The sequence below is a fragment of the Agelaius phoeniceus genome, chromosome Z (genome assembly GCF_051311805.1).
Source record: "Agelaius phoeniceus isolate bAgePho1 chromosome Z, bAgePho1.hap1, whole genome shotgun sequence".
NCBI classification, from domain to species: domain Eukaryota; kingdom Metazoa; phylum Chordata; class Aves; order Passeriformes; family Icteridae; genus Agelaius; species Agelaius phoeniceus.
This window is the reverse complement of record NC_135303.1, coordinates 92,649,832-92,677,254: the sequence shown is the minus strand read 5'-3', so window position 1 is coordinate 92,677,254 and position 27,423 is coordinate 92,649,832. Positions and strand designations below refer to the sequence as shown.

The 27,423-nt window shown below is 46.3% G+C and overlaps 1 protein-coding gene across 4 annotated transcripts in view; it reads right to left on the bottom strand.

Annotated features, from left to right (window-relative positions):
- CTIF (cap binding complex dependent translation initiation factor) overlaps window positions 1–27,423 on the bottom strand; it is a 148,602-nt gene that overhangs the window by 34,656 nt on the left and 86,523 nt on the right. For 3 of the 4 annotated variants that reach the window (XM_077171336.1, XM_077171339.1, XM_077171338.1), the window contains 2 exons: window positions 9,426–9,861; window positions 7,374–7,703 (listed from right to left, as the gene is read on the bottom strand). In XM_077171336.1, the coding sequence (XP_077027451.1) occupies window positions 7,374–7,703; window positions 9,426–9,861 (766 nt within the window). The remainder of the gene's footprint in view (window positions 1–7,373; window positions 7,704–9,425; window positions 9,862–27,423) is intronic. The other variant, XM_077171337.1, reaches the window with a different exon arrangement.

Sequence of the window (27,423 nt, the reverse complement as noted above, 5' to 3'; positions counted from 1 at the left end):
TTATATAATGTTAATATATGCCGTTAGCAGATACGTATAAAAACACGCATAATTAATATTTATGCAATGATCATATATTTTAATATATGAGCAAAATAAGGAGTAACTGAATACAAGAATCAAGTGATAAAAATGGTACGATAATAAAGAATAAAAATAAAATAGTAAATACACTGTAAAAAATTGGAGAATGTCTCCAGAGATACATGCATGGGCAAAAAACAGGGAATGTCTCTCCTTTCCAGTATTTTTCTCTGTGCTTGCGAGCAGGAGGATGCAGCAGCTGGGGATGCTCCTCGGAGCCACCCACGGGGTTGCATTCCCCGTGCCCCTTCAAGCACTGCATAGATATATGAGTGTGCACGAATTTAGAACTCCCTTTGAATTCCCTAGGCGTATAGAAAATAAATCTCTTCAAAGCTACACAAAGCTTTTGCTGGGGGAGTCCCACAGTGATTTACAAAAGCAGGACGGTTTATGTTTATCAATATCAGAAATGTAAGGGAAGAAAGGTCTCCAAGCTCTATAAGTTTCTGCAAACCCCTGAATGAAGATGTCTACACAAGGGCAGCATCATTTGCTATTTCTGTGCCTGTGTTGGGCTCCTGAGGAGCTGGCATCCACTCTGAGGTTCACCACCAAGATGCTCCTGGTCTGCCCAGACAGCCATGGAGAGCAGCTTGAGCCAAGGAGGCTTTCCTCATTGAATCTCCACCTCGCTGGGGGAAGAGCTCATCAAACTCCTGTGGAGGAGAAACCAAAGGCTGCACTGTTGGCTCACGCACAGATCTTAGAGATGGATGCAGTGCTGCTCTGTGGAGCGGAGCTCACTGCTGTGGCACATGAGCACACACTTGTATGGCTTTAGGATCTGCTCCAGGGCCATTGGGATCTTTTTCCCCCACCTCTCAGTGAAGCAGCACTCTGATGTCTGCTGGGCAATGCCCTTTCAGGGACAAGTGGTACCACTGTTTTATATGCACAGATTGGACCACCTGTAATTAAATTATTATTATAAATATAATAATTTTAATATAAATAAATTATAAATATTAAAAACAGCCATAGAAAGAGGACTGATGGGAGTTTTGCAGTCAGTGCTGGACATGGTGTACAGATCAGATACTCTCCAGCCACACTTGGATCTTCTTGCCTCCACTTCTGCCAAACCACAAACTGCTCCTCCCCAATAACCACGTTGAGAAGGGAAAAAAAAGAATCTGCCTTTCAGCATTCACCATTAATGTAATACTTAGAATAACACAAAACATCATAGAACCATTAGGGTTGGGAAAGACTTCTAAGATCACTGAATCCAACCAACTTCCATGCCCCAGTTCCCACAGTATCCACCCGGTGTCTTAGAGCCCTACAGTGCTGAAAGGGCTGCTACGACTGGGAGGTTGTTTACTCAGACTAAAAAGGCTACAGGACAGGAAGAACTTCAGCTCATTCCTCCCAAATCCTCTTGCTCTGCTTGGCAAACACTTCACACTGCACCCACATTTACTAGAGGAAATCAGTCAGTTCTCCAGTACCTCATGCCACAATGCCTACATGCCACAATGCCTACAAGAAATGCTTCAACCTAAATTCTCCTTTTTCCATCCCCCACCTGGGATGACATAAATGGATTTTTGGCCACCTTCTTGGTTGAGCCCCTCTATAAATGGTCACACCAATCATCTCAAACCCAACCAAGGCCACTGAGACTGAAGTGAAACCTCTGCCAAAACCCCCACTATTCATCTCAAAGGTCTAGAGGGGAAGCCATCCAAGGAGGGGCTGAGGGCACTTGGTTTGTTCAGCCTGGAGAAGAGACTGAGGGGAGACTCACTGTAGTTACAATTTCCTTGTAATGTGCAGAGTAGGGTCAGGCACTGATCTTTGCTCTGTGTGACTAGGGACAGGAGCCATGGAAATGGCTGGAGCTGTGCCAGGGAGGGTTAGGCTGGATATTGGGAAAAGGTTCTTCCCCCACAGGGTGCTGGGGCACTGACCAGGCTCCCCAGGGAATGGGCATGATCCTGAGGCTGCCAAAGCTCCAGGAATGTTTGGACAAAAGTCTCAGGGGTCATTGAGGTGCCTGTGCAGGGTCAGGGCTTGGACTCCATGATCCTTGTGGGTGCCTTCTGGATCAGGATGTTCTGTGTTTCTATGAAATTTCTACATCCAGACCCAAGCACAGCACTGAACCAAGGAAGGGCCATTTCTGGGGCATCATGAGGTTGCAGTAAGATGATGAAGAAACTCTGTGTGGGTGTGCAACATCAGGAATGTATCAGGATATGCAACAGGGGTGTGCAATAGCGTAGGCAATAAGGCAAAACCCCCAGCTGGGTGTGCAACAGGGGAGCATTAGGGTGGGAAATGGGGTATTCATCAGGGTATGCCATAGAGAATGCTTTAGGATATACCATAGAGTATTCACTGGTGTATGCCACAGGGTATTCAATAGGATATACAGTAAGGTAAATCATAAGGTAGGCATTTGGGTGTGCAATAGGATGTGTATTAAGGAATGCATTAGGATATACCACAGGGAATGCTTTAGCATATACTATAGGGTATGCACTAGGGTATGCCACAGGGAATGCAGCATTATGGTATGTAGTAGGGTCTGCATTAGGATGTACCATAAGAAACACCATGGGAAGTGCATTAGGGTGTGTAATAGGGTGTGCATTAGGATATATCATAGGAAACACCACGGGAAGTGCATCATGGTATGTAGTAGGGTCTGCATTAGGATACACCATAGGACATGCCATAGAGAATGTATTAGGGTATGTAATAGGGTGTGCATTAGGATACACCATAGGAAACACCATGGGAAGTGCATTAGGGTATGTAGCAGGGTGTATATTAGGATGTACCACAGGATATGCCACGGGAAGTTCATTAGGGTAAGTAATAGGGTGCGTTTAGGATGTACCATAGGATATGCCATGGGAAATGCATTAGGGCTGTACCACAAGATATTCAGCAGGGAATGCCACAGGGCATCCAACAGGATATGCACTAGGGTACACCACTGAGTATGCATTAGGGTATAAATTTTGGGATGCATTAGGGTTTGCCACAGAGTATCCTATGACGTATCAAATGCAGAGTGCCTTAGGGTATGCATTAGGGTGTGAAATGGGATATACATTAGGATATGCCACAGGGTATCCAACAGGGCACGCAGCAGGGTAAGCCACAGGGCATCCAGCAGAACCAGCCCTTCTCCTCTGGCACTAAGGCAGTTCCATGTGCAGGGATGGAGCTCCTCTGGCAGCAGGCCAGCAGGCTCTGCTGCTCTGTGTTGGGATGTTCATTTTGTGATTTTGGTGGGGTTTTTTTCATTATTATTAAAAGAAGGTATCAGCCTTCTGTTTGATGTGCTGTTGGCTGTGGTTGCCAAGGGGAGCAGTGTACAATTACAGCCCCAGTGATGTTCACTCTAATAATACACTTGGCTCTGCATAGCTCAGATGCAGACACAGCTCTGCTATAAAGAGCACGGTTGTTCCAGCAGAGGAGTACTCCAACTTATGTTACATGTGAAGGGTTTGTGGCACATTGCTTAACACCCCCCTACTGGAAAGAAAGGAAAAAAAAGAAAAAAGCCTGGGCATGCCAGTGAGTGAAACTATGACAAGCAAAAGCCTCTCAAAGGAGAAATACTTTCAATGTATTAATTAAGAAGGTATTTCTAGAGGCATGAAGAACTCCTATATGTGTCCACTAAGATGTTCTTTCATGTTCCCAGACATCCAAGCTCCCTGGGTCCAGCTCACCCAGGTCCATCCCAAGGGCTCAAACAGCTCAAAATTGTTCTTGCTACCAAAAGACTAAACCCAATTCAATGAGGAGAAAATCAAACCCAAATCACAGTACCACAGATTTGTTTAGGTTGGAAAAGCCTTCTAAGATCACCAAGTCCAACCACTCCCTCAGCACTGCCCAGGCCACCAATGACCCATGTCCCCAGGTGCCATACCCACAGAGCTTTTAAATCCCAGCACGAACAGTGATCCACCACTGGGCAGCCTGTGCCAGGGCTGGACAACTCAGATGCCAAATGATCCCCCCAGTGCCAAGCTCCCACATGTCAGCTCTACCACCTCTCCACCCCATGGCTCCCCTTTCCACATCTCTTTTCCTGAGAGGTTGGCAGCACCCAAACTCAAGACCTAGCCAAGATTCTGGACCAAAACATGGAGTGAAGGATAAATTCAAACCAGAGTTTTCCTTAGGGGATGAAGTGGATCATGCTGGCTATAGGAAAGTTCTTCAGAGGAGCTGCTGGCAGGGAGGGGGATGATGTGACAACACTCCCATGCTGCAGTACTGGCATCTCTTTGGGATCAAAACAAGTACCCTGAGATAAGCTGTGAACATGTGCAACCCTTGACCATGAGCACCTTGTCAACACCTGAAAACAGAAGAGGAACCATGTTAAAAAGGCAGTTTACTGCCTGTTTTGCAGGGGGAAAAAAACCACTTTGTTTTAAGGTCCAGCAGGGTAGAGGGACACTGTCTGCAGGGACAGGGATGCTGTCTATAGGTATGACCACGCTGGCAGGGCACCTCAAGGGGTTCATGCACCGATTCCTGAGGTCCTCTGGTGGGGGTGAGCTGTTGCCATCGCAGTCCTGAGGGAAAGGGACAAACAAGCCCCTACAAAACAGGAGCATCTGCTGGGAGCAGATGGGGGGGCGAGCGGTGCAGCCCCAGGCGCCAGCAGCACGGGCAGGGATCACACTGATCCCGATTTATCACACCCCGGCACAGTAATTCCCCAGCTCGCCGGTGCCCAGCAAGCCGAGCTCCTTACGCCCGGGGATCAGATTAGTCTGAAAGGTGCTAGAGAGACACAAATCCTGCTCTGCAGCAAGCGTTTTAATAAAGGTTTATTTCTCTTTTTTAATTAACGGTGAGTTATCTAAAAATGGCTGACGGAAAGTATCTGATGGTGGAAGGGCCAGGATTGTAGCTGGGTAATGTCCTATCATCAGTCATATAAAAATGTGATTGTAACATATGGATATATATATAGATCTGTGTGTGTATATATATATGTATACATATGGATATATAATAACTGATATCAATGTATTAATATATCATACACTAATGGGGTATTCACATTACTCTGTAACATGACATAATATCCAATATGCCTTATTAATACTGATAATACATCGTATCAGTTCCAACATACCATATTGATATTGATAATTAACCTCCTTATTTCACACCAAGGCAGCTGCAATGACTCTTTCGTGCCTCATACCTGACTCTGTCTCCAGCCAGGGCTATCAGACCTGAATAGCTCAAAATATTCCTGGTTTAGGGCTTGACCGAAGTATTTATGAATCAGTTTGAGTGCATCTGATTGTTTCATTTGGACAACACTGCTTGGAGAAAGTCAAAATCCTTTACTATCAGAAAGGAAATGTTAAATTATTCAATTTCACACAGCACTTTGCTTTTGACCTGTAGTGATCTGTCACCTTTTGCCCATCTAGACATTTATAAAAGATGTGCAGTTTGGGGCTGAACAAATCCCTTCTGCATATTTCTCTGTGCCTCAGCACATGAACTCGGTCACCCGCACACCCTGCTCCCTCTTTGCACTTCAGCTCTCCACAACGCTCCCATCACACTGGGACTGGCAACTCATTCCTGAGAAGCACTTTGAGTCTCTCTGGAGATAGGAGATATATTATTTATCCTACATTCATGCTGTGAAGAGCTGAATGGAAAGCCACTCAGTCTTGCACAGGATGCTGCAGTACACATCAGTTTACATGGGTCTGTTTGCATGGGTGGAATTGCTGGGGCAAGGGAATAAAGCAAGCTGGAAGAGTCCTCCCTAACCCAGGACTGCCATCAGCATCAATTGTGGGCTAACACCCTGCTGCTCTCAGGCCATCATTCCTGGGCTTTATTCTGGATTTCTTAGATTGCTCAGCCTAACAGGGAAAGATGCAAGAGTGACCTGATATGGGAAGAAAGGGATGCACAGCAGGTTTGGAGCTCCCTCCAGCCCCTTGCTGCTTATGCTGGGACTGATTCTGTCTGCAATTTCCCTCATTCTGATTGATATTCCCTTTGGAAATACTAATCTGGAACAAATCAGCCCCTGGTAGAGGTAATAGGCAGATGTGTATGCTGGCCAAGGGCTTTGCAGGGGGGAGTGGACATGGGGAGAGTTGTTATGTTTCATGTGCACGCAGAGCAACGACAGAAGCAAATCTGCAGAATTATCTGATATCGATTTTCACTATTCTATTTTACTCCTTGTTTCCCTGCTTGCTGTGTTGCCCCAATGCCAACTCAAGGTACAGGCAGCCAGCCACAGCATCCAAGAGAGCATCTCCAACAAGAGCAGCAAGAAGAATGAGAAGATGAGTCAAAAACTGGAGTGGTGGTGAACAACAGACTTGTATGGAGAGCAGAGAAATGAAAAGTGAGCTCTGCATGTCCCACAGATGGTGTGTGAGGGAACAGCTACATGGAAATGCACCTTAAATTGAGGATGGAAATTCATGGTTTCAACTCTGTCTCCAGAGGCAGAAAATTGGAGGAGCATGTGACACCCTCCCAGAGAACAACTGCCCAATCTAATGGTGGCACTGCAGTAAAACACACTACTCCCAGCAGACCATGGGCACCTGAGGATAGCCCTTTTTTCTATCATCCAACATTATTATAGAATCATCCAGGCTGGAAAAGATCTCCAAGACCACCAAGTCCAACCATTAACCTCATGGACCAATGATCAGAGCTGCTGCTTTTCCTCCCCTCTGCAACTTTGCTGTCACTGATGGTTTTGGAGCAGAACAACCAACCAGTTCTCCACATATCAATAAACAAGTCACCCAGAATAATAGGAAAATATGCAATTATTTCAGTTTTGTTTGTAATCAGAAAGCAGAATCAAGCCAGGTAGTGCAGCCTAAAGCCTGCTCATGTATCAGCCTGGTGTCTAAGACCATCAGAGATTTGTCTTGGTGCTGTTGGTGCTGAGATGGACCCTCCACTCTAACAGCCTACACTGAGAGACCCTCCCAGTTAATTTCTTTTCATGCCATGGCAATGCTGCCTCAAGCAGCTGACTCATTATTCAGATAGGCCCTGGTGTGAGATGCCACAGTTCTTGTAGAGTTCATGAAATGAGAATGAAGAGTACCTTGATAATGCCCTCAGTGTCACATTATTTATGGTAACCACTGAAGATGTGCACAGACAAAACAACAGGTGCAATTTGAACTCATCGATTGGGTTCAAGAGGAATTTGGTAACAGCTCAGCTCCAAATAACTGGTCAGACCAATTGAGATGATGCTCCAGGCATCTGAACAACTAACTTTATCTCGTTACCTGCAGCATGTTGAGGAGCAGACTCCGGAATTTGGTTCCTTCCACCATGAAAAGGGCCATTTTGTCACAGAGCTTGGCTGCTGTGGAAGCAAAGCTGCGGTCTGTCACCGCTTTCTGGTAGATGGTCTTGACTATCTCCCCCAGCATCTCCTCAGAGTTGGTGGAGTTCTGGGCCTCCTCCATGAAGGTGGTGAGCTTGGAGTCAACATCACTGCTGTTGTTCCGCATGCTGTTGAGAATTTCAATTAATTTGTCCATTTTATTCTTTTCAGGGTCGGTGGTTTCCACCGTTACTTCGTCCTGGTCCGTGAAAAGGGAAAGACAAGGCGTCTGTTACACAAGGAAAAAACAGATATATCAGCCCATGTCCTTGCACAAACAGCAAAGGGGTAAGGGGATTGGGAGGACATAAAGAGAAAGAGAAAAGACAAAGCAATTTTTAGTGGCACAGTAGTATAACATCAGCATTGGAAAGCATAAGCGCATGCATCCTGCCCCAGAAATGTCCCCTTTCTCCATTTCCCACACCACTCAATCCCAAAGTCCCACCCCCAGCTCAGGGAGAAAATGTCCTTGAGGGTCCTGAGCCAGGATGCCAAAGTCTGATCACCTCTGACTGCCTTTGGCATCTTGGACCAGTTTCTGGTGTCTGTGACATCTGTGATAATGGACATTTTTTTGTTTCTCTTTAGAAAGTGCACTGATGTTTGCAAAATCTTCAGACAACAATCCCATAAAAATATATTTCATATACTTATTTAATATAAAATATATACATATAAATAGATATATCTAAATACAAATATATATTTTAATATATACACTTCATTATATAAATTGAACTCAAAGAAGTCATATGATCCCAGCATTGAAAAGATTCTTGACTTTTCCATCTCTTGCCTGTTACACTTTTCACTTCCCATCATTACCACAAAAGTTATTGGTTCTTTTCAACATTTTATTATGCGTTTGCTCCTTTTTCCCCAGTGTTAGGCATGCATCCTGCTTGCTCTGGTCTTCTCTTCTACCCCTCCAGCTCAATCTTATGTAATACAAACCTGTAGCAAATCCAATCCCCAAGGGAGTTGTCCAAACCTCCCATCAGGAGACTGGTTCTGTTGACAACACCCACCCAGGAGCGGGTGCTGATGAGATTTTTAGTCTTACAAGACTCTAAATTTCTGAGAAGAGCACTAAAATGAATACTCTGAAAGTCTCTACTATACTTCCATTGCTTTAAAGAACATAAAAAAAACCTAACAAAATCTCTTACTCCCCCTCATGCCACATCCAGAAATAGTAAATGCTCATGCATTCAAAGGTATACATTTCCAGCATGCACTCCCATGGAATTGTATATGTTCAGGTTATTTTTGCTCTGTATTTTGGAAATCTCATTAGAGATAACCCCATGAATGCTTTTTACAGTCTGACAAAAGAATCTCAAGAGAAAGAATCTGAGTTTTACAGGGGGCAAATGGAGATATCATCTCCAAATTCCTCAGAAATCTGTGGCTGAATATTGTTTCCAAAAAGGATTTCTCCTCCGTCACTTGCATGCAATACTTTTGTTATTGTTGGGTTGCTGGAAGGAAGGGGGGAGATAAGGGCGTTTCAATTCATTGCAGAGATAAATGGATATCAGCTTTAAAGCAGCGGAGTCCAACTGTTCAGCACTCAGGAGTCAAAGTTTTGGGATTTAGCTCTGTATTTGCAGAGACAATTTGCCTTTTTTACATGTTTTTTGGGAAGTGACTGAGCTCTTCAGATCAGGAGGGAGCTCATGTGTGCACCAGCCTTCCCCCATGGAAAACGGGAGAGATTCCAGTCCAACCAAAGCTGGTAGCAACCTCACCCAAGAAGCCAAGCTCAGAGCCTCAGTTCTTTCAATAAAAGGCCTCCTGAAGAAGCACAAAGACACCTCAAGAGAAGTGCTGGCACTGCGGGATTAAGATAAATTGGGGGAAAGGTCCCTTGAGCTCACCCCACCCTTTGTACGGACAATGGCCATCGGCCAGACCCTGACAAAAAGAGCAACCCACGAAATAATACCTTTTCTTTTAGTCTCCTCCTCAGCCTGTCTTTAGAAGACTGAAGCAGGTTGATCTTGGGCCTGTCCCCAGGGCGCTCGTGGGCGCTGTCTTTCCGCTTGGTCTCGGGCTCAGTCTGCTGGGGCTGCTTCTCCACGGCCTCGGGGCCTCGCGGCGCCTCCGCGGGGACGTGCGCCGTGCACGCGGGGCTGTCCTCGATTTTCAAATTCTCAGTCTCTTTGGCGTTTCTGTGCGTTTCTTTGTCGTTGGGCGAGTGCTTCTGGTTGTGGTGCCATCTCCGGTTCTGGCTGTAGCCGTGGTGGCCCGTCCTGCCCGAGGAGTGAGGGGCCTGGCCTCCTTGGTAGAGTTTCTGGTGGTCCCTGTTATGCTTGGTGCCACCCTGCTGATGATCCGTGTGCTGCTGAGACTTGTTCCCGCTGGGAAGCCTCTGCTGTCGCCTGGAAAGCCAAAGGAAGTCATTGAGAGGTCAGCTGGCCACAGAAAATAATATATAATAATAATTAAAAATTATATATATATATATATATAAAATAAAATAATATATAATAAAAAATTAACTCCTGCTAGCTGGAAATCAAATAGGTTTTTTGGTTTGGTTGTTTAGTTTGCTTTTTATTTTGCAAACTGAATGACAGTGTATTTAAAAAAAAAAAAATGTTGAAGAAAGTCAAAGGAAGTTCACTCATTCCTTCGTGGTTCTGTTGGGCCAACACATCTGTTCCACCAAATAGCTTGGCCCTTGGCAGGGGACTGAAAATGGGGAGGCAATTTCTTGTCATCTAACAATTCATGCCCCTAAATTTCTTTCAGTGACAGTCATATTTCAGGTGAAAGTTTTTGTGAAGTTGGACAACATGACTTTGGTATCCAGGAAAAATTCTCTCAGGTTTTTGTGTTAAATTCTCTCAGGTTTCTGTGTTACTTCCACACTAACCAGGAAAAAACAGCAGCAGCAAGTCAGGTAGGCAGGAAATGCGAGGAGATATTTTTTTCTGAAGGCTTTAGAACTCCTAATACACCTGGCCTACAGCATCACTTTCTCCTCTTGCCTGCCAACATGGCACACTGCTGCATGAGTTTGCAGTGAGCTAGTTTAAGTGCATCAAGGATTTCTAAGTGGAAAAAAAATAACTAAGAAGCAAGATACTAAGTAAATTGGTAATCTGCCAACACCAAATGGTTTTCTTTGGCCTTATTTTTTACATATCCTTCGGCACTGGGACACATGCATGGATGAAAAGAGGACCAAACTTGGCTTTGGCAGCATGGAGATCATGGCATCCAGGACCACAACCTCCAGAGAGAGACCTATGTGCACAGAGATCCAGATGGGTAACATGGAAACCCAACAGCCACAGAGAGGAGGAACTGCCTCCAAAGGGTTTACTCAAGAGACTACAACATCTCAGAAAGAATGAGCAAGCCCCTGAGTGCTGGCTGTAACCGGTAGCCGAGATGGCAAATCCCCAAAAAAACAACAGTTGAATGGAAGAAATGCTTTGGCAGTCTCAGGCATCTCAGATTTCCAAACAGGCTGCAGCGTGGCTGTCCCCAGTGGAGAAGGCAGAGCCAGAATGCCATCCTCCAGGATGCAGCTAAGATGGAGATGGTCCTGGCACTGGCTGCCTTCTCCAGGGCTGGCTCTTAAGCATGGCCACCCTAAGCATGCTGGCATTCCCTGCCTGATGCCTCCTTGATGTTGGTCTTGGCTCTGAGAGCCCGTGGGGTGTTTTAATGCCTGGCCTTTACAAGGCTGCTGGGAGAAGTGCTAGAGGACGACACAGGACATCTCCCCAGTATCAGCCCCAAAAACAAGGAAAAAACTTTGAGTGCTGTGGGGACCATGTGGTTTGTCTCTGTATTGGTTCTGTAGCCATGATAAAACCCCTGGTCAGCCTCCCTCCTTATCCCAAACCCCCACCCCAATCTGGATAAATAGCAGTGTTTACTTTAAACCCATCCCACAGCAATTAGTTTTACTTTCATCACTGGCACTGCTCAGCTAAGGGAGCTCGGATGAAGGAAGCAACCATTCACAAATACACTTCAATGGTCAGCAGTCTCCAACCCTGCCTGCCAAAGCCATCTGCCCACGGAATCTGTATTCCTTGGCATCCCCAGGAATCAAAACCTATTTTCTGGGGCCAACTGGCTTTTAACCATAAAGAGTGAGGGCTCATGTTTAACAAATGCAGGACGAACAGGCTTGTTCATGGCACTGGATGGAATTCGTGTTTACTCTCAGACCACCAGATCCGGTTTTCTGAGATATTCAGTCTGTAGTTTTTGGGTTTTTTTTTCCTTTTTCCTTTTTCTTTTTTTTTCCCCTTGCAAACTGAATGGCAGGGAATTTAAAAAAAAAAAAAAAAAGGAAAAAAACCCCAAAACGGAGATGCGGAAAGCTTTCCTGTTTGCTGGAGCCTACAAGCATTTTATGAGTACAGATTCTCCACATCAAGTTTTCCTGGCATTTCTTTGTTTCCTCTCAGTAATGCAATCACATAAACCGCTTTGTGAAGAGCAATGCTTATTAAAAGGGGAATGTCAAAATAAAAGTTAGTTAAAAACCTTATCTAGTACTAAGGCCTCACAGGGCCAAGTGTACAAGAGTTTTGCTTTCTGTGGTTTTGTTCTTCTCTCAGACATCTGAGTTTAACTGTTTGGTTGCATTTCAAGTCTTGGCTCATAAGCCAGTCAGCTTGTTACTTTATTTGATTTGTAAATATTACACAGAAATTACAGAAGTTGCACAAAGATGCAGCTATAATTTCAGAAGCAAGGGAGAATGCCTGGAAATGAGCTGGGAACCAAACCTGGCCATAAATTCCTGCAAGACATGCACACAGGGATAGTTTTTTTCTAAAGACATATTATAAACCTAACCCTTAATGTTTAAGGGCTATGAATGAAAAAAAGGTGTAAGATTAAAAAAACCCCACCTATTTAAGCCAGTGTGGAATGTGCAAGATTGTTCATTTTGGGGCTGTTGCAATAGGATGGGGGAGAGCAAGCAGCCCTGCCCCTCCAGGGGACAGCTGAAAGGTGATGTCCCCATGGCAAGGGGCAGAGCAAACTCAGACCAAGCTCTGCAGTCACTGGCCAAAGGGTGAAAACGCCAGAGTTAAAAGAGTTTTGGGAAAAAAAATTGCAAGAAATAAAAGGCAAGGGAAGGAGAATGGCAAACAAGGAGCAATGTCTGTGACTTGGCAGCAGTCAGGGGTCTAGACAATCATCCAGCTTTCAGGCAAAGTCTCGTTGTGTGCTTTTATCTTCCCAACACCCCAGCGAAGAAGAAAAGCCAAGAAGAAATAGGATCTGCAGAAAAGAAGAGCCAAAGCAGGGAGAACAGGCCTCACACCTTAAAACTTGACTGCATAGCATCTCAAAGCCTGGGAGGCTGGGATGACCCATGCTTGCTTTCAGGTGTCACCAAGGTGCTGGGGACACAGAGAGCCCCAGGAAAGGACAAAATGGGGACCAGCCACACTCCCACTGTGGGTTGTTGGAAACAACCTCGTGCTTGTTCAAGGGCAGCACTGTAGGTGCTCAGATGGCAGCTTAAGGTGATGTCCCAAGATGGTGCCTTGGGGTGACGTGCCAAGCCCAAGGAACCAGTCCAGGAAAGGTCCCAAATGCACCTCGCCCCCAGGGAGGAAGCTGAAGCTTGAATTACACAGCAACACCTCCAAGCAATGCAAGAATTCACCCCAGAAAAATGCTGCAGTTACTGGGAAATCATTCCTCTGTCCCCCTCTGCCCATCCTGAGCCATAAGGATGCAGTGCCTTGCAGGGAACCATAATTCAGCTACAAGAAAAAGCATCTGGGCAGTACAATGGTTTCTTATCTCTTGACTCAATTTAACATTAAATTACTATTTTCACTTCAAAGGCCAAATTCCAATTCAGTTCAAAACTCCCCCAGACTTCAGTGGGATTTGGCCATCAGACAAAATGGAAACTAAAGAGACATTGAGAGTCACAAAGAAATTGCAAAAGTACTAAAAACCAAGGGGAGACAGTCAGGGCTGCCAAGCTGGAAATAGGATGGTCTTGCTTCTGCTATTGTTTCTCCACCCATTTTTTTATTTAATTAACTAAATGAGATACCTTTCAACAGAATTTAGATCTGACAAATGTCTGTTCTGTCAGAGAAGCCTACGCAAACAAATGTAAGGCTTCAGCTGTCTCGGTGATTACCAGCCTACATGCTCAGAAATACACGATTCCTGTAAGTTTTTACTACATCGTTTGCTCCCAAGGAAAGGAGCAGGAAGGCACAAGTCTGGGGAAAATAACTTTAGACACGTGGACAGCTGTGGTCTAAAACACAGTTGCTCTGTCCTGTCAGAGCCTTGCCCATATCCCCACGAGTGAGATGAGTCTTTTGAGAGCCCCCACCATTTGTCTGGCATGTGGGGAGCTGGGGGACAATGTGAGGCTGCATTCTCCCGGTGGCTGCACAGAGATCTGGGCAAGCAATTCCTACAAAAACTGAGAGGTGAGCAGGCACTTAAGAGCACTGGTCTCATGAGGGGAAGCTGAGGGAGCTCAGGTGGGTCAGCCTGGGGAAAAGAAGGCTCAGGAGGGACCTTCTGGCTTTGACAGGAGGATGCAGCCAGGTGGGCACTGGGCTCTTTTCTCAGGGAACAAGGGACAGGACAAGAGGAAATGACCTCAGGCTGTGCCAGGTGAGGTTTAGATTGGATATTGGGAAAATTCCTTAATCGAAAAGGATGTCACACCCTGGCACAGTTGCCCAGGGCAGTGGTGGAGTCCCCATCCCTAGAGAGATTTAAAAGCTGTGTGGATGTGGCATCTGGGGACATGGGTCAGTGGTGGGCTGGACAGTGCTATGGTCAAATAGGTCTTTTCCCACCTAAACAATTCTGAGATTCTATATATTTCCAGTGGCATTTAAGACACTTACCCCCATGACACAGAGGACCTTGTATGGCCAGACTGAAATCCCATCCTGGCACTGAGGGACCAGGTCCAAATGCTGGTTCCTACTTTGGAGAACCTGCCTGGATAAATGCCCTCAATCTCAGCCAACTTCCTCATGGCACAAACCCTCCAGGACACCATAAGTCCCTTGCAGAGCTGAAATTCTCATTTAATCCTGCTTTTGTGCAGAGCAGAATACCTGGTGGGCATAGCCAGGGCCAGTAATCAATAGCTAAAATGGACTTGGAGACACTCAGGCAACCTTCTCCACTCCTTGCATCCTTCTGGTGCTTCAATGAACACATTCCTCACTGCATTTGACAGACAGGAAGTTTCTCTGTACCCTTTTGTCTGCTTGGGCAGGGTCTCATCTCTGTGTGAGGATCAGGAATATAATGCTAACTCTTGGAAGTATCTCATGATCAGCTTTGCTATTAAAATGCCTGCAACTAATTAACAACCACTATTGCAAAGGATGGATTAAGATCACAGAATCATTGAATGTTTGTTTTGGAAGGGACCTTAAATATCATTCACTTCCACCTCCCTGCCATGGAAGGGACACCTTACACTACCTCAGGGTGCTCCAAGCCCCATCCAGCCTGGCCTGGAACACTTCCAGGATCTACTGCAGGAATGGACTCTGTGGGACCTTCAATTCCCAAAATGACCCCAGATCCCTCTTATCCATGACACCCCTCAAGGCTTGGGAACAGAGCATCCCCAAGGAACTCAGCAGCTTCTCCTGCAAATGGAGGACTGGTGAGGCTCCTTGTGGGATGTCGGGCCACCTCTCTCACCTTCTTTCTGAAAATCTCAACACAATTTTCCATTAAAGGAGGGAAATTAAGAAGGGCCCCTCTTAGAGTCACCACCAAAAGAGTAAAATTCTCAATTTAGCATGTGGGTTATTTCTGGCTGTACTAGCTAGCTGCCTAGGAAAGCCTGAAGAGGGAAAGGGCAGGAAAAAGCAAAATCCTCTGAAACATCCCCTGAACAAACTCATGTCTCCAGGCCTAGTCTTTCTGAACTAAGCATATTCCAGCCAGACCACAAACAATTGGACTGGTATCCCAAAGCAGGCACTGCTGGAGAGATTTCGGCATGGCAGTACTGCTGTGGTCAGAAATATCCATCATCACTGACTCTGAGCCTTTAAGAGATGTTGTGGTTCAAACTGGAGGGACTGAAGGATCCCAGTTAGGATGGGATGGAATTTTATTGCACCTAAAACTACCAAGAGGTAGGTACCAAGAGGTCTGGGGAATATTTTTTACTGATATATAATGAGGAAAAAGGTCTGAATTTCTATTTTAGAGGCCTGACTTCCCCCAGAAGTACCTCTTCAGCAAGACTACCTCCATGAAAAGCACTCTGATGTTTCATATGCATGGATAATGGTAATTCAGCACTGCTTTGATGCAGGGAGCATCACAGCCCAACCTCAGCCACTTCTATCCTTGCTATGGCTGAGAATGGGAAACACTTGAATAAGCTTGATGGTTCCACACAATTTAATCAAAAACTTCTAAACCCCACAGAAAGCAATAACCACCAGCTCCAAGGATGAAGAACACAGGATTTGTGTTGTATTTTCCCTTTGGCTTTCTCTCTCAAACTGGTTTCACTTGGCTACAGTTTCATTTTTGTTTGCATTTTTCTCAGATGAGAAGGGAACAAGATGTCATGTTCACTCCTGAAAACAAAAATGAAATTATTCACACTTCTTTCATGCCTTTCTGTCATCGGAGGTTGAGACCACCCCAACTGCTAGACTGAGCCCACATCATCTGGACAGACACGGCATCTTGGAAGTGTAGAAAGTCCACCTGTCAAAATGGTGGTGATCAAGATCTGAAACCATCTTTGAACAGCTGAGATGAAGTGCATAGTTTAAGTCTTACACGTATGCATCTTTACAAACATACAGTGAATGCCAGAAGACAAGCACAGCCAAGCAAAACAATGCTGTGAGGGGAGAGATGTTTGTGATGAGGCTCACAGTCTCTGGCTGCTGGGAAAAGCATTATGAAACCCTCATGTGAGTTGCCTGCATGGGCACAATGCTCTTTGTCACCACCTTGGTCCTGAGGTATAATCACAGCTGACAACCTTTCCTTTGGGCCTGGACACCACATCTGCCTTTCCTAGAGATGATTTCATTTGGTCCTCTAGAGCATAATTAGATTCACTATAAAGCAACATGGTAGCACTGACTTTCATTGTGATGACTGTAAAACACCAGCACAGGCTGCTCAGAGAGTTGGTGGATGCCCTATCCCCACAAACACTCAAGGCCAGATTGGACAGGGCTCTGAGCAACTGTGGTCTAGAGGAAGATGCCCCTAACCATGGCAGGGGATGGGACTGGGTGAGCTTTAAAGGTCCCTTTGAACCTGAACTATTGTATTAGTGTGATTCTGTGTCTTTATGTCCAAAATTCCTGCTGACTCACAAGCATGTGGATGAATGACCAACTCCTCCCACCCCATTCACAGGCCCACCAGCCTGCAGACTGTGTTGCAGGAGCAGAGAGAGCACTGCTGGGCTGAGGGGACATGGCACAAGACCCCTTGGGATGGACTCAAAAGCACTAAAAAGCAAACCTCACTGCTGCTGAAGCCCAGGGACAGCCCTCACACTCTGCAATGCTTGGCTGCACGGGCTGCCTGAGTCAGCTATTTTCTTCCAAGCTTCATGGAAATGAATCTTCAGGAGGAATTTAAGGAGCTGTTTTGCAACAGCAGCTTGGGAAAGATATCCCAAGTACAGATGGCATGTGAGATAGCTCTGAAACAGCTCTTTTAATGCTTTGCTGGATCTCCCACAAATCATGAGGGATGTCAAGATACAGGCCCTTGCTGCATAGAGCAGGCAACCAGCAAGGAAGGCACCTCTGGACTTCAAGGCTCACTGCTGTGGCTGGTGTAGAAATCACTGCTGCGATTTCATGTAGAAATTGCTTGGAAATTACTCTCTTTGAAAACTACATTACTTGGAATTACATTGTTGGATTCTCAGCGTACTGTAAACAAGATTGCAAAAATTACATAAAAGCCATCGGAAAACACAGTGACAAGGAACTGAGTCCAGTTTAGACAAAACAGTTTAAATTAAGACACGACCACAGTACACAATGTTTCCCAAACACAAACAGATCCTGTACTACTGGTAAGAATGTGGCTTGAATGAATATGGAATCATCTTTTACTACTTCGCAATAAAAGAGCTTATACTTCAGACTCCAGGCTGCCTCCTTTAAAAATACACCCAGGCTGATCAGTTAACCCGAGATCTGATAATCCTCCAAGAGATATAAACTTTAAACCCACGCCAAGATGCACAGACACAGCCCACCACCATCCTCTGTGGTCTGTCCCCCAAGACACATCCTAAATAGTACAATGAGCCCCCACCTGCTGCCTTTGTGTTCAGCTGTCTTCCTTTAGACCCCTGTGCCTCTTTGACCTGCAGCAAGGAGACATCCTAGGGTTTTTTTTTTTTCCATATCCTATTTATACCAGTGCTTTCTAGTGAAGAAATAAATGTCTTTCCTGTAGGAGCTAAGGCAAGATTTGACAGGATCTCCTGACAGCTGTCCAGACATATGAGATGACCCAAAGTCAATGGCAAGCAATTACTTCCGACACAGGGATCCAGTAAAACATCAACCCAAGCTGCAGAGATGCTTTGGACTTAGGTGTGCCAGAATCCTTTATCAAACACATTAAATTAAAATTGTTTCTGCCTCTCCTTTAAATGAGATGCAGCAGCCTATAGCATTTAATGTAGAGATTTGGGAGCCAGGATTGATCCGGAAATTGATTTATTGCAACCCGGTGACAATCCTAAGCTGTTTCCTGAATGTTTACTTAACTCTTTTGAGCTCCTTAAAAGAGGAGTTCATAGAATTATAGATGGTTTGAGATGGAAGGGGCCTTTTACAGGTCATTTAGCCAACCCCCTCTGCAATGAGCAGGGTCACCTTCAACAAGAGAGACCTCTGCTCCTGACCCCACTCCTGCGTCCTCTCTCATGCTACCCCTAACACTCCCACAGAATTGCTAAGCTGTGCCAGGGTCTGATTCACTCCCAAAGCTTAATTTCTCTTGGATGAGTTTTCACTTGTCAGTTTGGACGGGAACACACTGCCTGGGGGGAGGCACAGATCTGGGCCACCTTCTGCAGCTCTGTTGTCACGTAGCTGTTGGTGCTTGCTGCTTGGGGACCTGCACCCCCAGCTTTAACCAGGAAATTAGGAAGATCCACAGCATCTGCACAATGCTGGGAATGGCTGGAGCAATGTTAGTTTAAAGGAAAGAAAGAGGCCTGTTGTCCACTCGTGCCCTGGAGGCTGTCACGCTAAATAAAGACATTATCAGAGAAAGAGCAGAGACCCAGCGCCTTCATGCCTGTCAATGACCCCGACACCTTCTGAATCAATCTAAGGACTCTCTTTCCCACAGATGGTCCCTTGGAGACAGACTGCTGTGGCTGTGGTAGGAATAAATGGAAACAAAACAGTTAACAAATAACCAAAAATAGAGCACAGTTACTTTTTTTTTTTTTTTTAATATGAGATGAAAAATCCCTGGGTGATTTATGTGCCAGCAGAGATATTAGCTGCATATAATAGATGCAATATTTTTAATACTAATATTTTGGGCTGAGACAAGAGCCGGAATGGAAAGTATTTCCAGTGCCTTGACTTCTTTATTTTGCAAACATCAGTTGCTAACTGGGGTCAGACAGAAATATTGTTTCTGCAACAAGAGCCCAAACAACTTAAGCTGGCAACTTCTTCACACACTAACCATGCCAGGAGGCCCTGCAGAGCTTCAGCTTGTTGCTCCCTCCCAGGTCCCCGGGGCCAACGTCCCCAGCTTGGGCCTGCAGGGAGAAGGAGTGGGTGGAAGATGCTCTTCTTCTGAGAGGGTGGCTACTTGCCATGGCCAAAAACTGAAAGTCACCACTCAAACCATGCCACCGCACCACTGAAGTGCTGCTGGGCTTCTTCAAATGGGCCAGGTTTCATTGAATGGCACAGTATGAGACAGTGGGTGCCATAAAGCCTTTCATTTATACCCACTGAAAGTATCAACCTGAGCTGGCCCTTATCTCTGAGCTCAGTTGCTAGATACTTTGGGGAGCAACCCGCAGCACGAAGCCCTGGGTGCTCACTCCAAGACAGTGGCACATTTATACTTGAGGATGGAAAGAAATAAGTTATTTCACCTCTATTCACTCCAGCAGCCAACTGCTGACAACACCTCCATGAGCTCACACTGGAAAACAAGGTGTAGATGGATAAATCCATTTCCAGTGCCGAGGAGCCGTGCCGGAAACACTCCACCAAAGAGAAAGCCATTTCAAGAACAGATCGGTTTCCTAGTGCAGAGGAACCTGCCGCTCTATTTCCTTCCCTCAATTCTGGCTGGCTGAAATAGCATCACGTAGTCAGCCGTGTTTTGCACTGTGTGACACTGAGAGAGAAGCCCTGCAGGGCAGGCTCAAGGGCGCCAGGGCTCACACACAGGAGGATCTGGTGGCCACAGGCTCACTGCAAGGTCTGTGGTAGGGGAAGGCCCAGCTACAGACTCTTTCCACCTTCCCACCTCAGCTTTCTCACAGCCAAAGGGGAGATGCTGAGAGCAGTCCTCTGCCAAAAGCCACCTTGAGGTTGGTGAAACACTGATGAGGTGTTTTGTTGTCCATCTGTCTGGCTGTCTGCCCTGGAGATGGCTCTGGCATTCTTTCTCTGTGACCCATCCTACACCCCGTGCCTGCACACACAATGAAGACCTTCCTCACATGTTGGGTAAAAATAAATAAATCACACCACCAGCTACCAAAGCAACACCAATACAAGGAATACCAAAGACATGGACCTGCTGGACTGAGTCCAGAAGAGGCCACTGAGATGCTCTGATGTCTGGAGACAGGCTGGGGAAACTGGGGATGTTCACCTGGAGAAAAGAGGCTCCATGGATACCTCACTGCTGACTTCCAGTACTTAAAGAGTGCTTTACACTTTTACTTTTTACACAGGCAGACAGAGATAGGACAAGGGGGAATGGTTTCAAACTTAAAAAGGGGAGATTTAGATCAGATGTTAGGAAGAAATTCTTCCTGTGAGGGTGGGCAGGCCCTGGCACAGGTTGCCCAGAGCAGCTGTGGCTGTCCCTGGATCCCTGAAATGTTCAAGGTCCGGTTGGATGGGGCTTGGAGCAACCTGGAATAGTGGAAAGTGTCCCTGCCCATGGCAGGGGAGTGGAACAGGATGATCCTTAAACTTCCTCCCAAACCCAGCTATTCTAGGATTCTGTGAAGATGACCAAGGTGTCCCAGGAGGAGAATCAAAAATTGCTCAGAGTGTTCTGGAACATCTCTCCTATGAGAAAAGGCTTAGAGAGTTGGGGTTGTTCAGCCTGGGGACGGCTCTTAGACACTTTATTGCAGCCATTCAATACTTATAAGGGAAAGTAACTTCAAGATCATCAAGTCCAACCATTAAGAAGGGGAGAGCACTGCTGGAAGCAGCACTGCTTGCTCCTCTCACCCTCTTCCTGGTGTCCACTGCTGGTCACCAAGGCAGGCAACCTTGCGTCACCCATCACACCTCTCTCTCCTCTTGCTCTTGTGGCCCTTCTAATAGTCCAGCTCCAGTACACCAACAGCACATCTAAGTGCAAGTTAAGAACCCTGCTGATGCAGGATGGCATGGCAAACACAAGATAAGGGGAGCGATGTCCCAGCTGGAAGGCACAGCCAGCAGCACATGTGGACAATCTGTGCGCCCTGCTTGCGTGCCGTTATTCATCAGGCCAGCTGAGCCCTGCCAGGAACAAACTGCTGGGTTGGTATTGTCCTCTGGGGACCTGCAGCCCTGAGAATTAATTTAGTGTAATAACTCCCACTGACACTGCAGAAAATCAAACCAAAATGATGATCTGTCTCTAACCTGCCTTCTGCCAACCCCCTGGCTGTGGCGCTGCCACCGCCAGCTCTGCTCGGGCAGGCAGGGCAAGCACCCACAGCTGGGATTGCTGTGACTATGAACACTTGTTTCCTTGAGGAGACTTATCACAAAGGACCAGCACTGCAACAAGGAGCTCTTCATGTTGTTCTCGAGAAGGCTCAGCTTCAGCTGGCCCAGCTTTCTTAGTTGTGTGGTTTAGTTTTAGGTAGTTCTGTGAGAAGCAGGGAGTTGGACTTGATGATCCCTATGGGATTCCTCTATTTTGACATAGTCTATGATTAGGACAAGGGGGAATGGTTTTAAATTAAAGGAGAAGATGTTTAAATTAGGTATTAGGAAGAGATAATTGACTGTGAGGGTGGGGAGGCCCTGGCCCAGGGTGGCCAGAGCAGCTGTGGCTGCCCCTGGATCCCTGGAAGTGTCCAAGGCCAGGCTGGATGGGGCTTGGAGCAGCCCGGGACAGTGGAAGGTGTCCCTGACCATGGTGTGGGGTTGGAACAAGGTGATTTTCAAACTATTCTGTGATACCTTTTGGAGATGCACCCTTTATTGCACTTGTTCCTGAAAACATGACCTGCCCTTCATCCATGGTTCAGATTTTCTAAATATTAGGCAGAACTGCACCTCTTATTTTGACATCTCTACTTAGTTGTTTTCAGTTGCTTAGAAGAGTTTCTTGCATCATTACATTCTGAACTCTATGGTCTATCTAGATACTAGTATTCCTATTTTCCATTGCAGACAATATCCCACCAGACTCACTTTTGTGCTTGGGGAAAAAAAAAAAACCAAAAACAAATCACTCCTGCATTTGTTTCTCTTGGAGAAGAGTCAGTTTTTCACAGGTACCACTATGCTGGCTCAACTCCCCCAGAGCCTGCTCAGCACGGATGGCTGTGACACCCCTGTTGGGGTTGGGGTGTTCCCTGTGCACCCCCCAAGTCCCCTCCAGTAAGCCTCATCAGCTCCCAGGAGGGCATGGAGAAGACAGGAGCATTAGGATGAGGATAAACCCCTGACTTCCAGATGCTGCTTCAAGGGTTCAGACCCACGTGCTGTTAAACCTAATTAATTTGATTTGGAAATCCTACTGAGAAGGAAAGGAGTGTTTCAACTCCTTCAATTCCTTCCCTTCCTCTCTCTTTCTTCTGTTCCAACAGAAGTTCAGCAATGCGCTGCAAATCATTTAGCTCAGTGCTAATTTTCAGTTCATCTCAAGCATTTAATTTTGTTCCAGCTAGAAATGGCCCTTTGGCCCTAAAATAACATCTTGATATTGTTGTTTTTAATAAACATCCTCTCCTCTCACTGCAAAGCCCTCAGCAAATGGCCCTGAAAGAACAAAAGATATTTCTGTATTGTTTTAAGTTCTCTTCCTTTCTGAAAAACCTCAATTAAAACAGTGAAAAAGCTACTATACTCTGTAATTATGAACTCATTTCTATTCACTCACTCAGCGGGAGAGCTTTGTCCTGTTGACCTCTGGGAATGGGTTTCTAAAGCTCTTCCAAAATTTCACAGCCTTTAAACCGACGCATTCATGCCAGCGGTAAAACACATTCACCTTCACCCAGTATGACTTGGAATCTTCAAACCTGGGGTGAGAGCTGCTGCTGGGACTATTTTTATTTTGTGAGAGGAGTCTTAGCGCTGGCCATGAATGGACTGGCTCTGGAAATAGTGCAACCCCTTCAAGACAACATGAAAACTGCATGAATATGGGCTGTCAGCTGATGGTAAGGGGTTTTCAAACGAATACCTTGCATGTCACACTCCTGAGTGATGGCTGGGATACTCTTTATCTTTCCAATACAAGAACTACCTGGCCTGAAGAGGATGCATCCCAGCCTCTTGACTTGCCAATGGGATGCTTGTGGGAAGAAATGTGGAGACTTATTTTGGTTAAGTTCCATCGGGAAAAAAAATCTTGTGAGACAAAATGCTGGGACAGCTTGGTTGTGTGTATCTTTAAACTCTCAGGGCAAGATTAAGGAAGGGAAACCAGAGGGAAAGCCATTTTTTTATAAGAGAGGAAACAGCAGAAAAGAAGATGATGCCTGAGAACACAGAATTAGGTAAAAATGAATGCAGAGGAGTAGATTTTCACATAAAATGAATTAGTAATGTCCTTCAAACGCAAGCTAGAAAAATAGCTTTAAAGTAAGTCCTTTAAATAGGACTATAAATCACACTGCCTTAGAGCCAGTTACTAATCCTCCCATTACTTCATGTGTCCATAACACACCTCAGAACACACATTTATTTCATCTTAACACTTAGGACCAAATCTAAGGGAACACATAAACATCCAGAGTACAGCTGAGGCACAGCTCATCAAGCAGTTTCCCAAAATCCCACTCAACTCCAAAGGCTTGGGTCAGCTCATGTTTTGCCTGAATTGTGCAAGAAGCACCCCAGCCCTGATAGCCACTCCAGGGGTCTCCTCAGACCTTAGGACACACCAGATGAATCAAGTGGAGACATCCACCCAGCAGCTCTCTACCAGAAGAAAGAAGATGCTACCTCTTCTGGAAGAAGTTGATAACTGATGTGACAGTGAGCTAGGGGTTGTAGCCCTTAAGGGGCTCAGGGCTAAACCTTTCCACCTGTGATGACAGCAGCTCTGCTGATGCTTGTTTATGAAAAAAACAAGGACGAAAAAAGGCTACTTCACACCTCACACAGGGTGTTGAGAGACCAGTGGCTGCTGTGGAATCCTGCTCATCAGCAGCACCAAGCCAGTTTGGCTGGTAGACCTCAGAAGTGTCAGGGTTATACCTCTCCTATCTTACCTGCCTCTTTAATTCACTGTATGCTTTGTGACTGATGTGTTGAGTTATACTTGGTCACAAAAGAGGTAAGAAAAAGAACAAGGGTATTTACTTCACCATATAACTTAGGGCTTGGGTTGGAAGGGACTTAACAGATCAACACATTCTACCCCCTGCCATGGGCAGGGGCACCTTCCACTACCCCAGGCTGTTCTGAGCCCCATCCAGCCTGGCCCTGGACATTTCAAGGGATGAGGCAGACACAGCTTCTCTGGTAGCCTGTGCCAGGGTCTCACCACCCTCACTGGGACCAATTCCATCCCAGTAGCCCCTCCAGCCCTGCTCTCTGACAGTGTGAACCCATTCCTCTTTGTCCTACCACTACATGCCCTTCTAATGAAAGTCTCAATCCCAACTGAGACTGGGATGCCCAGTCTCAAGTGTCTGTTCTTGCTGAAGAGACCCCAGAAAAAAATCCTAGTCCCAGCACTCCCTCCAGCGTGAGGTGTTTTGGCTCAACTCCTCCCACATCTCTTTGTTTTTCAGACTTCCTTGGTTCTGGTCAACATAGGAAGGCAAAATAAAGCAAGGAAATATGTTCTCTATAAGACGAACAGGCTAACTTTTCTTATGTGGGGGAGAAGCATCCTCCAAAGTTCATTGAACACATCCCCTCTGAGCATAATAGGAAGCTGGGCCTCCAGTTCATATCTGGTCAATGTAGTTATGGAAACATGCAGTGGGATCCAGCTGGCAGTGACACTGGAGATGCCTTACAGCATCTTGTTTGGTTTCCAGCCATGTTGGAGCTGGTATCATAAGGTCTGGTGTCTGACAGCTCCTTGCAGGAAGTTTGAGACAAGCTAGGCACCTAAAATAGCACCTGTGACCATGGAGGAGAAGCCCAGCAGTCTCTGATAAAGGTGAACACTGAATGAGGTCTCCCACGTTCCCTGCAAAGCCTTGGATTTAACAGTGGTTGCTCTCCTAACCCTCTCCACAGTTGTAGAGCCACTGTGAGCTCCTGTTCACTCCAAAATGCTCACAAAAATTACAGAATCACGCAGTGGTTTGGGTTGGAAGGGGCTTTTCAAGATCACATTTTTCCACCCCTGCCATGGGCAGGGACACCTTCCACCAGACCAGGCTGCTCCAAACCTGGCCTGGAAAACTTGTGAAGAGCCAGCAGTGACAACAACTCATTGACCTCCAGACCAGCCCCTGATACCACACAGTAAACAGGTACCCAGAAAATACTGAGTTTTTATGAAAACCACCTCCACTATAGCTTCCATCACAGCCAAACACTAAAATTCTGGATTTTTTTTGCTGGAGCAATTATTTTGCTTTTGGTGAAGCAACATCATAAGACCCCAAGCCTATCCAGCAGGCCATACATTTCTATCAAGGTTTCATAACAATAACATGCTTTGCTGGTGGTACATAGAATCTTTCAAGCAGTGGCAGAGTTGGATAAAAACAACCTGCAAAAGCCTCCTGATGCCATGAAGTCCATTGGCTTGGCTATTTGGATTAAATTTAGTCTGCAGGAGAGGGGTCACTTCAGTCACCAAGACTGTGAAGAAAAAAAAGGGTATTAAAAGTCTTGTGTTTTAGAGTTTCTATGTAATGACAAAGCCATTCAACAGAGAGGTGGCAACCCTGCAGCTGGGAAATGCACTCGGCTTGCTCCTGCCACTGCCTCCTGGCATTAAAAAAAAGGAACAATGAAAGGAAAGGATAAAATTTGTGTAGATGGGTATCTTTTTAACCCTTCTGCATGGGTCTTTAGCTAGACACACAAGGAAGACAGAGGAGATATAGAGAACAGCAACAGACACACATCCCCTGATGTCCTACTCATGAGCACCACGTCCTGTTGAACCCACAGAGGTTTATCTTTCTCTTGCCATTAGTGTCAAGCCCAAAGAGCTCTCTGACTTTTACAGCAGTGCTTTATCTTTACACATACATAAAATGCAGAATCCTTTTGGCTGTTGCCAGCACCAGGAAAGCAGCTGTGAGCACAGCACCCCTTCAGTGGTGTGCTCTGCCAGCAGGATGGTGGCTGCACCACCTGCCCTTGGGGGTGAAGCATGGCTGGGCATATTTTCACTGATTCCCCCAAAACCTAAGGCCTCAGAGCTGTCCACAGCACCAGAAACGAGAGCAGCTGGGTGGAGAACCTCTACTCAGCCTACTGCAGCTTGAGACATGGGTGACAGGCAAAAACAAACTCCCCAGTGCATGCTGAATACCAACTGCTCCACCCCACTGCTCCTGGTGTTTTACATGGACCACTTGGATGATGGGAGGACTCCACATGTGCAGCTCTGGGGATGGTGCTGGGGCAGGTGACTTGCTCTTAGATAAGCTGACCCAGGACTGATGCTAGATACAAATTTGGCTGAACTTCAGATGGCTTTGGCAGAGCTGTTGAATCATCTGTGCTCTGTATGTACCAGGGCTCGGATTACTGCTCAGGAATATCACAGAATCCTAGAATGGGTTCAGTTGGAAGGGACCTTAAAGCTCATCTTGCTCCATCCCCCCCCATGGGCAGGGACACCTTCCACTGTCCCAGGTTGTTCCAAGCCCCCAGGTTGCTCCATCCAGCCTGGCCTGGGACACTTCCAGTGATGAGGCAGCCACAGCTGCTCTGGGCAGCCTGCATCAGGGCCTCCCAACCATCACAGTCAGGAATTCCTTCCCAATACCTAATCTAATCCTGCCCTCTGGCAGTTTAGAGCCACTGCCCTTTGCCATGCTGTGTCCTGCTCACTAAGCCATGGCTAATAGCAGCAAAAGGTGTTGATGGAGCCAAAGAACCTCCAGACCTCACCTCCATGTTTTCCTTCCTGACAAGAAGCTGCAGTGCTGCCCAGCAGCTCCACCCATGGCTGAGTCACACCAGTTGCATGTCCACTGGGTGTCAGGAGGTGACTTTTTGATGATTTGAGGATTATTCCTTCAACGGTGAGCCCAGTGCAGGCTCAACAACCTCCTCCCCAGGAGTGGTGTCTCCGTGCTGGGACCCCTGGCAGAGCCTTCTCCGCAGCTCCTGGAGGGAAGGGCAGTGGGGCAGGGTGATGCCACCACATCTGGCCAGCGTGGCTGTGCAGGTCAAAGGGGCTCCTGCTTGACCCTTCCTGATATCACCTGTGCCCTGCTCCATCACCACCTTACCCAGAGGGCAGCTGCTGGGCCAAGCAGATCCAAATGACAACAGGTCCTACCCCACAGCCTCGTGAGAGGGCATGGGAGTAACTACAAACACAGGGAGGAATGACTTTGTTCGTCTGCA